The sequence below is a fragment of the Meriones unguiculatus genome (assembly GCF_030254825.1).
Source record: "Meriones unguiculatus strain TT.TT164.6M chromosome X unlocalized genomic scaffold, Bangor_MerUng_6.1 ChrX_unordered_Scaffold_30, whole genome shotgun sequence".
NCBI classification, from domain to species: domain Eukaryota; kingdom Metazoa; phylum Chordata; class Mammalia; order Rodentia; family Muridae; genus Meriones; species Meriones unguiculatus.
Genome location: NW_026843706.1, coordinates 12525338 through 12541578, shown reverse-complemented (window position 1 = coordinate 12541578; position 16241 = coordinate 12525338). Strand labels below are relative to the sequence as shown.

General features: G+C 42.5%; 2 protein-coding genes across 5 annotated transcripts in view; one reads left to right on the top strand and one right to left on the bottom strand.

Annotated features, from left to right (window-relative positions):
* LOC110540271 (sterol-4-alpha-carboxylate 3-dehydrogenase, decarboxylating) overlaps positions 1–8075 on the bottom strand; it is a 38866-nt gene extending 30791 nt beyond the window's left edge. The window contains exons 1-3 of one of the 4 annotated variants that reach the window (XM_060376724.1): positions 7928–8072; positions 5650–5768; positions 3909–3964 (exon numbers count right to left, since the gene is read on the bottom strand). In XM_060376724.1, coding sequence (XP_060232707.1) covers positions 3909–3918 — 10 coding nt within the window. In that variant the 5' untranslated portion in view covers positions 3919–3964; positions 5650–5768; positions 7928–8072. Of the gene's footprint in view, positions 1–3908; positions 3965–5649; positions 5769–7927 lie in introns of all 4 variants that reach the window. The other 3 variants (XM_060376727.1, XM_060376725.1, XM_060376726.1) reach the window with 3 other exon arrangements.
* Positions 8076–8258: 183 nt separating this feature from the next.
* LOC110540272 (centrin-2-like) lies at positions 8259–13009 on the top strand. The gene is made up of 5 exons (XM_060376690.1): positions 8259–8325; positions 10196–10354; positions 10653–10781; positions 11882–12019; positions 12417–13009. Exons 1-5 carry the CDS (start codon positions 8323–8325, stop codon positions 12504–12506), a joined length of 519 nt encoding a protein of 172 aa, XP_060232673.1. The 5' UTR covers positions 8259–8322; the 3' UTR covers positions 12507–13009.
* The last annotated feature ends 3232 nt before the right edge of the window (positions 13010–16241 follow it).

The window sequence follows — 16241 nt, the reverse complement described above, 5'->3', positions numbered from 1 at the left end:
CTTTAACTAAAAGTGCTCTTGGTTAAGAGGCAGGACAGGAACACAGGTAATTAACCTTTGTTACTGGTCATACCGAAAACCTCCGGGTAGTGGTTGGACAATGATGAAGACAGGAGTAACCAAGTACAATGATGCTACCAAACAGGAAAAATATGCAGCTCAGGTGAAGGTCTCGTCATGCATTCTCCTCTCCCTTTACTCACCAAAGCAAGTTGCAAATACAAAGAATGTATTTAGTGATGCAGCAATGGAAAATGGAAAAATGTACCAGAAATAAAAGCCTACCCATGAAAGAAGATGCGGAAAATGTCACTGGGGAAAGAAGAGTCAGGCAGCCATTGAATCTTGTGACAGCTTCAATTCAATTTCCAAAGCTTGACATTTTCAAACAATGGGTGCCACCATATGTCTCTATGGACCTTGGTTTTATGAGTGTATAGATCTCTGTGGTAGAATCAAAGCCCCACATGTCCTTGAAATGGATATTACCACACTCAATGTTTGATGGGTCATTTATGCACATGTTTTGTGAACTCATAATGGAAGTTATCAGTTATTATTTCATGTTGTCAAACTAACGGCACTCAGGACCATCTCTAGGAGACTTGTAAGCATGTCTGTGGAGGCATTTCCAGAGAAGTTTAACTGAGGTGTAAAGACCTACACTGAATGTGGATGGCATTATTCAGTGGGCTGGGATCCTGTACTGAATACAATGAGAAAGCAATGGAGATGTGGCCCAGTGGCTAAGAGCACTTGCTCTTGCAGAGGCACTGTGTTTGGTTCCCAGCACCCACATGGTGTCTCACAGCGGTCCTTAATTCCAGTACCTCCTCTGACCTCTGTGACCTCTCAGCACTAGTACTCACCTCTCTCTGCTTCCCGACTGCAGATGCAGTGTGACCTGGCCCTTCCACTCCTGCTGCCATGCCTGCATCATCATTAAACATACTCTCACGATACACTTAACTCCCCACCTTTCATAGGTTGCTTTTCTCCAAGTATTTTCTTATAGCAATAAGAAAAAAGCCTAACAACCCGTTCAGGATATCTGAGAACTTGCCTTTTTCTGGGTCTCTGTCTATACATGTAATGAATATAGACATTTAATCTGTAGCTCTGTGCCAACTCCATCCCTCTCTTTATTACTCACTCCTCCAAACAGTTGCAGGGCCTGACATCTACTCACCTCAAACCTAGGTGGCAGTGACTGGACTCATGGCTCTACATGTAGCAGGACAGAAGCTGCTGGAGAACAAGGATCAGGACACATTGTACCAGTCTCCCTAACAGTCTGCGCTGGCTTGGTCACTGCTGAATCATAGGCATCCAAGACAGGGCCTAGCACAGAGCAGGCACTCACTTGCCTGCCAGCCTCAGGGCTGCATCAAGTGTTTATATATGCAGAGCCCTTACTGCTCTTCCTCTTGTACCCTGTGACACCTATCTAGAAGATTCGCTTTGTTCTTAAGCTAGTGTGATAAAAATCACAAATGCCTACTCCTCACTTTGCTCGCGGATTCTTCAGATCCTCCGGGGAGCATAAACAAACGAGAAGGCAGATGGCATCAATGTAGGCAAAGGGATTCTCATGTCTAGCTTGCAACCCCTGAAAATGTCATTATGGATCTCACTAGCTGGGGTCTGTGTTGTGTATCTGGGGCCATGATGGTCTTCCCCCTGCCTGCCTGTGGGATCCTATCATAGTTGCATGGAGGGAATGCTTCCTACAGGTTAGGCACTCTGATATTTTAAGACATGCTGTGTGTGGTCAGGTGTTACACAGACCTAGGAGATGAATGCAAGCTTACTAATCAAACCCATCCCGGGAGGATACTCTGCTCACCTACACTGCCAAAGCACACAACCCTCCACTCTTGAAAGCTGTAAACTAATGAACACAGAACTTCTGCCTGGCCACAAATCTCAGTTCTACCTCTGACTGGGAAGCTCTCTTGGGAGTCATTAAAAAGTACTGCACCAATAGACCCATATTTATCACCCGGTACAAAACTAAAGTCCAAGTGGATCAAAGACCTCAACATAAAACCAGACACACTAAATCAATTAGAAGAAAAAGTGGGAAAGAGCCTAGAACTCATTGGTACAGGAGACACCTTCCTGAACAGAACACTAACAACACAGGCTCTAAGATCAACAATCAATTAATGAAACCTCATGAAACTGAAAAGCTTCTGTAAAGCAAAGGACACTGTCATCAGAACAAAACTACAGACAGCATAGAGATTGGGAAAGGATCTTCACCAACCCTCTATCTGACAGCAGGCTAATATCCAGAATATAAAAGGAACTCAAGAAGTTAAAACACAATGAAACCATTAATCCAATTTAAAAACAGGGTACAGGTCTAAACAGAGAATTCTCTGTAGGGGAATACAGAATGGCAGAGAAACACTTAAAAGAAATGTTCAAAGTCCTTAGTTATTAGGGAAATGCAAATCAAAACAACCCTGATATTTTACCTTACACCCATCTGAATGTCTAAGATCAAAAACTCAAGTGACAACACATGCTGGAGAGGATGTAGAGAAGGGAAACCCTCCTGCATTGCTGGCGGGAATGTAAACTTGTACAACCATTTTGGAGGTCAATCTGGTGCTTTCTCAGTCTATTAGGAACAGCGCTTCCTCAAGATCCAGCTATACCACTCCTAGGCATATATCCAAAATATGCTCAAGTACAAGACACGGACACTTGTTCAACCATGTTCTCAGCAGGTTTATTCATAATAGCCAGAACCTGGAAACAACCCAGATGTCCCTCAGTTGAGGAATGCATACAGAAATTGTGGTACATTTACACAACGGAACACTACTCATCAATTCAAAACAAGGGAATCATGAAATTTGCAGGTAAATGGTGGGAACTTGAAAGGATTATCCTGAGTGAGGTATCCCAGAAACAGAAAGACACATACGGTATATACTCATTTATAAGTCGATATTAGACATATAGTAGAGGATAAACTTTCAAAAATCTGTACACCTAAAGAAGGCAAGAAGGAGGACCTTGGGTAAGATGATCAATCCTCACTCAGAAAGACAGACAAACGGGATGGACATTGGAAGAAGAAGAAAGCAGGAAAAATGACAGGAACCTACCACAGAGGGCCTCTGAAAGACTCTACCAAGTAGGGCATCAAAGCAGATGCTGAGACTACTAACCAAAATTTGGGTAGGGAATCTTAGGAAAGAAGGGAGAGATAATAAGATCTGGAGAGGACAGGAGTGCCACAAGGAGTGCAACAAAACAAAAATATCTGGTCTTTTTTGAGACTGATACTCCAACCAAGGACCATTTGTGGATATAACCTAAAACCCCTGCTCAGAAGTAGACCATGGCAGCTCAGTATCCAAGTGGGTACCCTAGTAAGGGGAACAGGCACTGTCTCTGACATCAGTGGCTAGCTCTTTGACTGCCTCCCTGAGGGGGGAGCAGCCTTGCCATGCCACAAAATAGGACAATGCAGCCAGTTCTGATAAGACCTGATAATCTAGAGTCAGATGGAAGGGGAGGAGGACCTCCCCTATCAGGGGACTTGGAGAGGGGCATGGGAGGAGATGAGGGAGAGAGGGTGGGATTGGGAGGGAATGATGGAGGAGGCTACAGCTGGGATACAAAGTGAATAAACTGTAATTAATATAAAAATAAAAATTTAATTTAAAAAGTATTGCATCTGCTTCTTTGTAAGATCATGTTGAGAATTAAAGAAAATAAAATGGAAAACAAAGACAAAGGTCTTAGCACAATGCCAAATGCTCATTAAACACCCTGTTAAAAGCATCTACTGTCATTATAAATATTATTTCCCTGCAGCAGTCTACCTACCTCACCCCCCAAAGGTCCTCTTCTGAACTACTAAACCACTTCATACCTCTCCAGCTTACCTGAGGCCATGCTGTGTCCACTCAGTACAGGCTGCTTAACATGTACAAGGCCTTGGCTTTGGTTCCCAGCACAGAAAGAAGGAATCAATGAGTTACACAGGTAGAGACTCTCAGGCAAACACTGATACAATAAACTTTCGCTTCACACTTTATTCAATGTAGAGTACAATTCACCCCAAAGTGCTCCACTCAGTTCTTTTTTGCTTTCTTTTTCACTGTTTGATTACATCTGTCTGTAGTTTTCCCTCCCTCCTTTCCTCCAAGTCCCTTCCCTGTCCCCCTTCTCCCTTCTTCCCCACCCCCTACCATCTACTCCACCTCAATTTCTCTTCAGAAAAGGGCAGGCCTCCCATGGATATCAATCAGCCATAGCATATCAAGTTGCAGTAAGACTAGGCTCATCTTCTCCTATTGAGGCTAGACTAGGCAGCACAGCAGGAGGAAAGGGTCTTAAATGCAGGCAACAGAGTCAGAGGCCACCCTTGCCCTTGCTGTTAGAAGTCCTACATCAAGACACAGCTACAGAACTGTAACATGTTTCAACCAGTTCTTAATTAAAATACAGAAAATACAATCGTTCTACTACTCAAATCTTGGTACCAGACCTAGGAAGAAATATGGGCCCAAACTGGGATAGCTGGATAGGGGGTGCATCTAAGGATGACAAAATTCTACTGTTGTCCTCCAGTGATGGGGAGAATAAGTGACCTTTCCACTGAAAATCTGTGAGAGTTCCAGGGAGGGAAAGCTTCCTAACGTGCTTTAAACCATGCTGTATGTGGTCAGGTTGCAACACCTTTGCAGATGAACTCTGTGCACTCTAGAAACACAAAGCCCAGCTGCCAGCCCCTCTCCCACTACTAATCAAAGCAAGAAGCATATACCCTCTCCCATTTGCCAGTAGAGGACATGGGAAGTGAAAGCAACATGCCCCACCCTAGCACTGCTCAGAAGATGATCACACAGGTCTTAGCACACCAACCTCATGTCAACACTAAACCTACACTGTCTCAAATTATATACCATCTATCTGTTGTCTGTAGGCCTTGGGGTATCAGAACTATTCCAAAAGTGAGTCAAATCCCACTGGTATTTCTTTAACCCTGTCTGTTGTCTGAAATGCACTGGGTGTTCTACATTCAGGTTCAATGCATATCAGGAAAGGCTCTAAATGAAGAGGCATTTCTCCAGAGAAGACACACTTAACAGTTCGCAAGCGTGAAATTGACTCAACATTAGAAATCACTAGAGAAATGTCAATCAAAATCACAAGAAGACCATCTCATAGCCATTAGGAGGGCTGTTATCAGAAGTCAGAAACAGAAAATAAATGTTACTGAGGTCATGTGGAAAAAGGAATACTTATGTGAGGCTAACGGCAACACGAAATGGTTTATCCACTGTGGAAATTTGGAGGTTCTCTACAGAGTTAAACAGAATTACCTTGTGATCCAGTGATTGTAAATCACATGCAGGGACTTGGACTATGTCCATTTCCACAGCAGCATTGTTCACTGTAGCCAAAAGGTGAAAATACCCTAAATTTCCACTGATGGATGAGCTGATAAAATGTGGTCTACTTGGACCATACCACAGGATAGTGTGTAGACATGAAGAGGAACAAGATTCTGATATATGCAACAACCTGAATGTACTCTGAGGATGTAGTGGTAACTGAAATGAACCAGGCACCAAAGAATAACACTTTCTGATGCCATTACCACAAGGTACTCAAACTCACAGAAACAGAGAGTAGATGATTTCTGGTAGTAGTTGGCAGCGGTGGGATTAGGAAGGGTTGATAAAGCAGTTTCACTTCTCAGTAGGAAAATATCAGAGCGGAGTTGGTGTTAGGTTATCCTACAGTATGCAAAAAAGAGTGCAAAAATGGTCACAGTGTTGCATTTTCCGGTACATATATTTGAACACACACAGAGAAACACAGAATTGCTTTGAACTACTGAAAAGTGAAACACCAAAGACCTATGGGTTTGTGGGCTGACGGTTGCAATGCCAGAAGCCTTATGTCTGTTTCATTTAGAATGGTGGGACTTTGAACCTATTAAAAGCCATGATGTACCCCCACATCACACACTGGGAAAAATACAAGAAGCTAGGGACTGTTTGAGACCACTGATTGCTGAAGACAAAAGGAAAGGATAGTGTGTTTCAAAACCCACAAAGATGAAAGTGCCCCTCATCTTCTGACTGGGACTGCGAGCTCTTTGGAAATGAACATAGGTGTGAAGCTAGACGATGCCCACCTTGAGTCCCTTACCTCCATCTGAGGGTAGACTGTGCTGATCTGTGTAAGAAATATAAACTCCAAAGACAAAATACACTCCCAGACAAGTCAATCACTGGAGTTAAGAATCCTGATGAGGGAACCTGAGCCTCGGAGACAGCTATGTCTCATTACCACTCACCTCAGGCTTAGCACCCTGTACAAGACCAGGTCTGATGATCCAGTGGAAAGAGAATGGCTCCCACAAAGCCGGCACCTACTTATCCAATGGATACATTACCTTGAGTAAATATTGCAAAGCAAGGGTCCTGTAAGAAACAGAGTAAGGCCTCTTCCTGCAGAATTCAAAGACACAGCACAGTGTGAGTGCTTAGGAGGGCATTTGTTTTCTGAGGTCAGTTCAGACCTCCAGAGAAGCATCAGCCTGTGTGGAAAACAGAAGGCTTCAAAGAATTACAGAGCTGGGTTTGGATCCTAGGGAGGCCAAGCCCACAGAACAACTGCAGGCTACATGGTCATAAGAAAAAATCTGAAAACTTGAGTTGCAGGGCCCCAGGAAGAGTGAGTCAAAGGGAGGACATGGGAGTCTTAGAAGACAGAGCACATTCAAGGGCGGGAGGAACATGTTCTAGAGACTGCGATAAGTTGTATCTACACAAGAACAAAGCAAACGTATGCTCCAAGAGAGCAAAGAATTTGGCCAGGGTCACAGAATTGGCATCCAAGCCAGAAGAAATTTGTCTCTCTGCTCTTCCTCTGCCGGTAGAGGGAGCTACAGACTGTTCACCCCTCAGCAGCCAGGAAAGAAGAGAAAGAGAAACAAGAACCCTACAGTCCCCTTTCAAGGTAGTGTACCCCATTCTGCATAGGTTTCACTACCTTCCAATAATACCTTGGATGGGGATCAAGCCTTTAATACAGGGACTTTAGAGGAATATTTAATACTCACTTTAGCAAAGAGTATAGAAGGACATGAAGTCAAGATTAGTGGGATGAAACTGGACAGGAGACTTGAGTGCACTTTACTTTCTAAACTGAAGATTAGAAGCAGGGTGCTGACCTGACCAGGGTTGTTCATTGCAACATTAATCTGGCAGTGCAAGTGCATACGTTGGTAGAGGGGTATACAGATGAGTCGTGGGAAATGAAGGAACTACTTACCGGCTAGCTGATAGACTAAGGTTCACTGAACTCCTAACAGGGACTCTTTCCAGTTGCAGATACTGGAGTAGCGGCAGTGAACAAAAGTAAGATACCTGCTCTCATGTCCCCACCTTCCAGTGGAGGGAACAAAGAACAAAAGGGTCAAATTGACAGTGGCTTAGGAGGTGACCAGTGCTACTATAAAAACAGAACAAAGTGAACAGAGTGCTCAGAGTAACGTTATGAGAAAGTGACAATGGCTGAAGACCTGGAGTGGGGAAAGATGGAGGTCTCCTATACAGAAGGGCCAGGTGAAGCAGAACTTCAGTGAAGGGTGGGAGGTGTGTGGACCTGGAAAATAGTGATAGGGAGCAGTAGAGAGTGAATATGGTCAAAATATATTGCCAGCGATGGGCATGGACACAATGCCTGGCACGCCCACTCCCCTTTCGAGGCCTCAGCTGCCCCTTACAATCACCCCTCCACACCGTTAGGTCACATCTTTCCAGGCCCCTCAGATGTTCTGTGTCCCTCAACTCGGTTTTTGAACGTCCCACCCATCCCTCAGCACTTCCTCCCAGCTCTGTCCCCTACACGCAGCAGGCTCCAAGGCTAAGCCAGCAAATCTTACCCTGTTTAGACGCTCAAATGGATGCACTCAACCTGCATGCAACTGGAAACAGCAGAACTCCAGGCAAAGTCCAGCGTCTCTTTTCAAGAGTGGGGTATAAGCCCACAGTCAGCCCAGCTTCCTTCATAACGTTGATTGGTCTAGTTCGGTCCCGTGCAGCCAATTGGCCCTTGCAGCGCGATTTTGCCCAATGAGGCCAGTCTATGGCCGCCGACGCACCGCCCTATTACCCTGGGGCGGGCTTTGTCAGGTTAGTCCCACCTGCTTCGTCTTCTAACCAATGGGAAGTGGTGCCCGCCCGCGAGTGCACGGGCGTGCACACCCATCAGTGGGAAGGGCTCTGATTCCACGCAAACCCTGTTGCCTTAACAAACGGTTGCAGAGTCCCTTTGGTGATGGTAAGTGATAAGTGTCTCATGGACCCCACTTGGGCCCCCTAGGTCTTTCCTAAGCCTCAGTGCAGCCCTACTGTGTTTCCTGCACGGTTCTTGGAGATGATGTACTAGTTCTACCCTGGAGCTATGTCCTGGAAGAGTAAGAGAGAAAGTACACCCTCACGCTGGTTGCCTGGCCAGCTCTTAGCCACTGACCCCTCCCTGTCCCCAGTCACCTTCACCACCATCCCCCTCCACACAGACACTTGCCACTCGACCTTGGCTGGTTTTCCCGGGAATCTCGGATCACAATTCTCTTGCTTCCCCTAGACCCGGACCTCAGTCAAACTCAGGCCTCCTGGCTGCTTCCACTCAGCTAAAGTTTATGCATGGCGCTAAGAGGTTTACTGGGTTCTGATGGCTGCAAACGCACTGAGATTTTCAGGAGATGCTTGGAGCTTCTAGAGGAGGCACACACGTGCCAAATGGATTGGTTTTTATCATTCCATGCTGGCATACTGTTTATCATAGTAACTTTACATTTGGCCGAATTTAGGCATTATTATTTGGAGGAGCAGAGTTCATGGGAACTAGCACCACAAGTAGATGTTTTAAGTACATTTCTAGAACTGAGATTCCCGAGTTCATGGACAGTTGATCCTCTATATATGCACAACTAGCTCTCTTTCAGAATGAAGAATAAGGAATTTCCTGGCTTCTAAAATCAATAGTTACAAAAAAAGGAGAGAGAGACCGAGGTTCGTGGAAGAATTAATTATTCTTTCCCGCAAACCTTGTTATCTCTCTGTTTATTGAGCAAATATTTAGATTCCGTTGGAATAAAGTTTTTCACATTAATTACCCAGCTGTCTAAGTTAGCAGTGGCATTAGAACAGACATCATTTTCCTTTTCATCTTTGAGAATGAAAACTGAAGCCACAACAAATCTATTCATAATAAAATGAGAGTGTGCCTTACAAACAGATACCGTCTCACATTTGTGTTTACTAACTTTGGAAAAAAAGAATTCAAGCACGTTGAACCTCCAGGCACAAATGATACTGTCATTTACATAGCTGTTGGTGCTCCTTTATACTTGAAAAAAAATGATTTAAGAATTCTAATTTCCTAAAGTGATATGTTGATTAATGGCACAATTGCATAAACTTTCTGTAGTATAAACTTTAAGGCAGTGGAGAGAAGAATTATATCTCTTACAAAGAATGGGTCATGTAAACACCAGAAATTCATATTTATTCATTCATTTGCTCTATGTTGATCTATCTAGGAACGAGGAGGAAATGGTAATATAAAATTTTAAAACAAAAAGCTTCTTCAATTTGCTGGCTCCTCAGTAATACATAGTTGGATTTAGTCATGTGAGACATCGCCTTATTAACAGAAGTGATGATTGAATTTACAGTTATGTTAGGAAATTAACCACATTTTACTAGCATATTGCTGATTTTCCATCTTTTACAATGTGGTGTTTTAAAAACTAAAGTATATCCATTAAAATAGTTTTAAGTTGAGAGAGATTTTCCCTTTTTCTTCACAGATTTCTTTCTTTAGAGTTAGGGTTAATTTTATTTTACTGTTTACCCTTATCATTTGTGGGTAGAAAAGGGGAGCATGATGAAGTCTGAATGTGTTGGTCAGAGAACAACTTGGAAGAGTTGGTTCTCTTTTTGTACCATGTGGGTCCTGGGTTCCCACTTAGGTCAAGCTTGGCAGGAAGACATGTCCCCAGCCCACAAAAGTTTATGTAGCGACATAAGTACATTACACAGAATCGAGCCTAAATGAAAAAGATGTGGATGTCTAGAACTGTCATAAATAAAATCTGGACTATAGCTTGTAATACCATGCTTCTGTGTTTGTATGACATCTGAAGGCCTCTAATTTTAAGAAGACAAACGCGACATCCAGGGGCCAGAGAAAAAGGATGAGCCCTAAGCCTGAATTTACTGAAGAACAGAAACAGGAAATCCGGGAAGCTTTTGATCTCTTTGATGCTGATGGAACTGGAACTATAGACATCAAGGAACTAAAAGCAAGTTCCACACATTCCTGCTTTGCCACCTGGTGTTTCCCTGTTGCCTGTCTTTGACCTGTCACTTTCTTCTCTCTTCTTCCTGTAAAAGTAACAGAAAAAGGTACCTTGTGTATATTTTACCTGGAACAATGATCTTATTGATAAATTTGATGGCAAATATTAACTAAATCATCATTACTGTATTCCCTAATCATTTTCATCATTTTATCCGGTATTAGGTTAATACCCTCAACAGTCGTTTTTGCTCCTACATCACTTACATGTGTCTATTTAAATGATCTTGTTTACATTGTAGGTGGCAATGAGGGCCCTGGGCTTTGAACCCAAGAAAGAAGAAATCAAGAAAATGATAAGTGAAGCTGATAAGGAAGGAACAGGAAAAATGAGCTTCAGTGACTTTTTGACAGTAATGACTCAGAAAATGGTAAGTTAGCTGACATAATTAGCATACTTTCCATCCATTATGGTGAGATACATGAGAATCTAGACATAAAAAGAACTTCATTCAACAAAACTAGCCCATTCTCGTGGGAGAAGATTGTATTTTTAATTGAGAGGAACCCTACGTTTCATTTGGCTTTGTTTAAGGTCAGAGCATTACAGACATGTGTCTTGCTTTTTTATTTTTGAATTTTAATATTAGTATTAAAAGTTAAATTAGCATACAATAATTCAGGTATCATTATAAAGTTTTCAGACAAGGTCTTCACATGGGAGATTGGTTCCGAGATTACTCTTCCTTGTGGGCTCTCCAGTTGTAGCTACTAAAAGAACCTTCCTAAAACATTTGAGGTTTGAATGCTTCCGGAAATTTTGCTCCATACTGTTGGAGTACTCAGGGCCCAGTAATTCTTTGAAGGCCATTGTGCAAATTACCTGTCTCCTCCTCTGCCCTTGTCAATAGGTCCCTGTCATCTAATTAGCTTAAGAGTATATTTTTATATATATATAACCCTACTCACTGCTTCTCTATTTTAAATATGAATCTAGTGTCCCCCTGGTTTTTACAATACTTTAGGTACAATGACATTTCCTGTAAAACCCCTGAGTATTATATGTTAAGTTTACAAAGTTTTTCTTCTTTTTCTACAATGGATTATACGTGTTTTACTGTAGCGGAAGACATATTATCACGACAGCTACCACTAGGACCTTGTGATGATTAGGATGGAGCTGGGGAATTAATCTAAGAAGATAGTTTTCCTACAGCTCCCTCCTTATCTTTAGAATGGCAGAAAGTTTTGGACAGACAAAGCACAAGAGGGACAGTCAGCTCCACCAGGAGCCCGTCCTTGGCACATGATTCTTTGGCTCCCAAACAAGTCCTCGTGACCTGAATCCTGAGCTGCCTGTGAGATAGATGATGGGGTAGGAAATGGACAGGGAGTACATACCACTGTGGATAAGAGAAACTGGCTGGCCTGCCTTCCTGCCGTTGCTCCAGTTAGGTATTTGGAGACAATAGGATGAGTAGGATGTGGCAGGGCTGCTGTGAATAACAGTCTGTTTGATGTTGTACTAAAGTCTGAGAAAGACACCAAAGAAGAAATCCTGAAAGCTTTCAAGCTCTTTAATGATGATGAAACTGGAAAAATATCCTTTAAAAATCTGAAGCGTGTGGCCAAGGAGCTAGGCGAGAACTTGACTGATGAGGAGCTGCAGGTGAGAAAAGCCTCAGTCAGAAACTTGAATCCCCACTTTGGAGCCTCTGGCTTTCCCAGGTTCTCATTTCTCCAGTAGGGCAACTTACTAAAAGAAATGCTAGTATCCCTTTGTGTCTCTGGTGACAATGCCCCTGGACCCTGCTTCCAGAATACACATGTGAAGTTGAACTTACTCCTCTGGCTTTTAGGTCAGAATGACTTTCCAGCTACTTTTCAACTGATGGATGTAACAATACCTATGACTTGGTTTTCAAGTAACTATCATTAAAAGGGGCACCCTCACATTAAATGGACCATAGTCATCTTTCCTCATAGCATTATTTGAAGTTTCTTATTGAATCACTTTTCAGTTTAGTTTGTGACTTAATCTAAGATAAACCCTTACTGCCATGCAGGAAATGATTGATGAAGCAGATCGAGATGGAGATGGAGAGGTCAATGAGCAAGAGTTCCTGCGTGTCATGAAGAAGACCAGCCTCTATTAAGATCAGTGTTGCTTTTCTACTGCAAGCACGTGTGACTAGATTTAGTGCCTGCCATTTTGTGAAATACGGCTTTTGGATAGCCTCCCCCCAACCTCTGTGGTCATTTTAGCCATGACCTTGAATCTAGTTTTGACCTTTGAAGTGTTCTTTGATATTAAGTTCTTTGTCCATTTCAACATGGCTATTTCAACAGGGCAGAACAAGAGCACAAAGAGTGGGGAAAAGGGTCTGAAAGTGTGACCCTCCATCTGCCATTACTTCATATTGCTCATGCATTTCCATATAGCTACAAACACACAATGGCTTCCTAGATGTCCAGGAATCCATGTCACCATAAGCAGTGGTCCTAAAGTGGTTTTGGTTTTTAGTCAGCACCAGAGTACAGGTTTTGTTTGTTTGTTTGTTTCTTATAAAAGTCAATGAATGCTTGTCGTTGCCTTTGAATGACAGTTAGTAAATGCCTTTGTTTTGTCTTAAAAAAAATAAAACCTTTCTTAATTTAACCTTTCATTATTTGAAGGATGAGTATTTTTAGATTTAAAACTGAGTTCATCTTGTAACAATTGTGTTGAGGGTGGCTTGGTAGATACATAAAATTCGCCATCAGCCTATGAAAAAAAGGAATTAACTTTTTTTTTACTTTTCTGTCGTAAGTGGTTTCTTGCATTCAGAACTTGTGGGGTTTTACAAGTGGTAGAATTTCCATATCACCTAGGTCTAAATGATGCCCTAAAAGTAGTTCCAGCCAAATGTAAAGGTTATAGACTCTTGTAGGTAATTTGTGCTTTGAAAAAATGAAGAGGGATAGGCAGTAGGTAAAATTCAGGCAATCTTGTGTGTTTATTGCTTATAGCATCTCATAGTATTTTGGGGTTGGGTTGAGAAGGACATGGGTATTGTCCAGGTGCCCTCTGGGCACTACACAGAATCACCTATGAGAGAAGCCCAATTATGTGGCATTAAAGTCTGCTCCAGGGTGAGGGTGAAGAACAAGAAGGGCTGAAGGGAAATGGAAAGTGAACAATGATTGGCTCAATTTATATGTACACATAGATGTACATACATATGTGTGTAATGTATATTATTACATTACACACACAGACACACACACACACACACACACACACACACACACATATATATATATATATATATACCCCCAAACAAAACAAAGCAAAACAAACAAACAAAAATCCTACAAGAGCAAGGCAGGTGATCAAGCTTATAATTCCAGTACATAAGTGGATGAGGGAAGACAATTGCCTCATCTGTCTTTCTATCTGTCACTTTCTCGCGTGCTCTTGCTCTTTGTGTGTGTGTGTGTGTTTAATAATAAATGCCTCTAACTCCTCTTGATTCAATATTCAACTTACCTAGGTATTTTGTATTTTCAGCTGGGAACCTGTTAAAAAGATGTGCTCCTCGGCACACCCTTATATCTGGCAATCTTGAGAATCCAGGGCCACTGGAATGAGTGATGGATTACTCCTTGGAAAACACAGAGAGGGAGACAAAAAGCCAAGTGGAACCTCAGACTTAGGTTATATCATGAGTTCACTTAGTTCCCTGATGAACAATTTGGAGTAAGTTGCTTCTGTTGGTGCCTCAGATTCCTTGCCTGTACAGTGGTTGCGGGGGACTGTTTAACTGAGAATTTCTGTGGTCAGATGAAATTTTCCCAACAGGACCTTGCTTTATGATGTTCAAGAATGACTTGTTTCAGAATGATCTCATTCCTTTTTGTTGGTTTGTAGTTTGGTGCAGCCTCATGAAGCTTATGATCATTGTCCCCAAAGTCAGTTGACAGCATTTTTTCCTTTTTTTCTTTTCTTTTATTTATTTTTTTACTATTAATTACACTTAATCATTTTGTATTCCCCCATAAGCTCCTCCCTCCTACCCTCCCGATCCCACCCTTATTTGACAGCATTTTTTACGTTTTTGTCACATTTCTGTTTTCTAGTAAGAGGCCTATGATCTGATACATGATAAAGGGTTGGAAAGACTGGCCCTCTTCCCATTTCTCTATGAAGTATAACCCTACAAAATCAATTATGTTTAATGGGCAAGTAAAAGTTCTATATATTTATTGTATGCACACTTACATTGTGAAATACGTCTACCTTATAAAATAGTGGAATCAAGGTAATTACCCTGAAAACATTCTCCTCCTGCTTAATGTTCCTTAGTATGACTTCGAATCTTTTTACATTCTCTTGAGGGAGGTGAGGGGACGGCAATTTGTGTAATATCCCGAGTGGTGAAAGCAAATATAAGGAAGTGCTATGTCCTGCAGTACAGCCATTTAGTGATTCTCAGTACAGGAAACAGGCATGGTGAGTCATCCGAAGAAGTAGGTGGCGCCGAACCACAGGAGCTGTGGAGTTCAGCTCATGTGGAGCCAGGCAAGGGACACTGTAGGCATTGGGTATGCAGGACAGAAAAATAACTAAGGAACCCACTTGGTTATTGAGCTATCATGGGCTACATCTGAACAAGGGTTCTTTTTTTTTTTTTATCAGTTACATTTTATTAACTCTGTATCCCAGCCGTGTCCCGATCCCTCATTCCCTCCCAGTCCCTCCCTCCCTCCCTCATCTCCATCGTGCCCCTTTCCAAGTCCACTGATAGGGGGGACCTCCTCCCCATTCATCTGATCCTGTTTTATCAGGTATCTTCAGGACTGGCTGCAAAGCCCTCCTCTGTGGCCTAACAGGACTACTCCTCCCTTCGGGGGTGGGGAGACCAAAGAGCCAGTCATTGAGTTCCTGTTAGAAATAGTCCCTGTTCCCCTCACTTTGGGAAACCAATTGGTTACTGAGCTACCACAGGCTACATCTGAGTGGAGGTTCTAGGTTATATCCATACACGGTCCTTGGTTGAATGTCAGTCTCAGAAAAGACCCTGTACCCAGATATATTTGGTCCTTGTGGAGCTCCTATCCTTTCCCCATCAGACTAACTCCCCTTTTTTCTTATGATTCCCTGTACTCTGCCAAAGGTTTGGTCATGAGTCTTTGCTTTGAAAACACTGCTAGTTAGAGTCTTTCGGATGCGCTCAGTAGACTCCTGTCATACGTTCAATGCACATCCCATCTGTCTTTCTAAACGAGGATTGATCATCTTACCCCATGTCCGCTCAATTGATTATCTTTTTTAGGTGTATAGATTTCATTATGTTTATCATATCTTATAGGTCTATATAAGTGAGTATATCCCATGTTTGTCTTTCTCCTTCTGGGATATTTCACTCAGAATGATCTTTTCTAGATCCCACCATTTGCCTGCAAATTTTATGATTTCCTCCTTTTTGATTGCTGAGTAGTATTCCACTGTATAAAAATACCACAATTTCTGTACCCATTCCACCGTTGATGGACATCTGGGTTGTTTCCAGGTTCTGGCTATTACAAATAGAGCTGCTATAAACATGGTTGAGCAAGTGTCCTTTTTGTGTACTTGAACAAACTTTGGGTATATACCTAGCAGTGGTATAGCTGGGTCTGGAGGAAGCACTATTCCTATTTGTCTTAGAAAGCGCCAGATAGCTTTCCAGAGTGGTTGTACCAGTTTACATTCCCACCAGCAGTGGAGGAGGGTTCCCCTTTCTCCACAACCTCTCCAGCATGTGTTGGCGCTTGAGTTTTTCATCTTGGCCATTCTGATGGGTGTAAGGTGATATCTCAGGGTCGTTTTGCTGAACAAGGGTTCTACATTATATGCATATATGGTCCTT

Coding starts and splice junctions, on each gene's coding strand:
- LOC110540272 (XM_060376690.1), top strand. Junction 10,355..10,652: donor TAGACATCAAGGAACTAAAA/GCAAGTTCCACA, acceptor TTTACATTGTAG/GTGGCAATGAGGGCCCTGGG. Junction 12,020..12,416: donor TGACTGATGAGGAGCTGCAG/GTGAGAAAAGCC, acceptor ACTGCCATGCAG/GAAATGATTGATGAAGCAGA.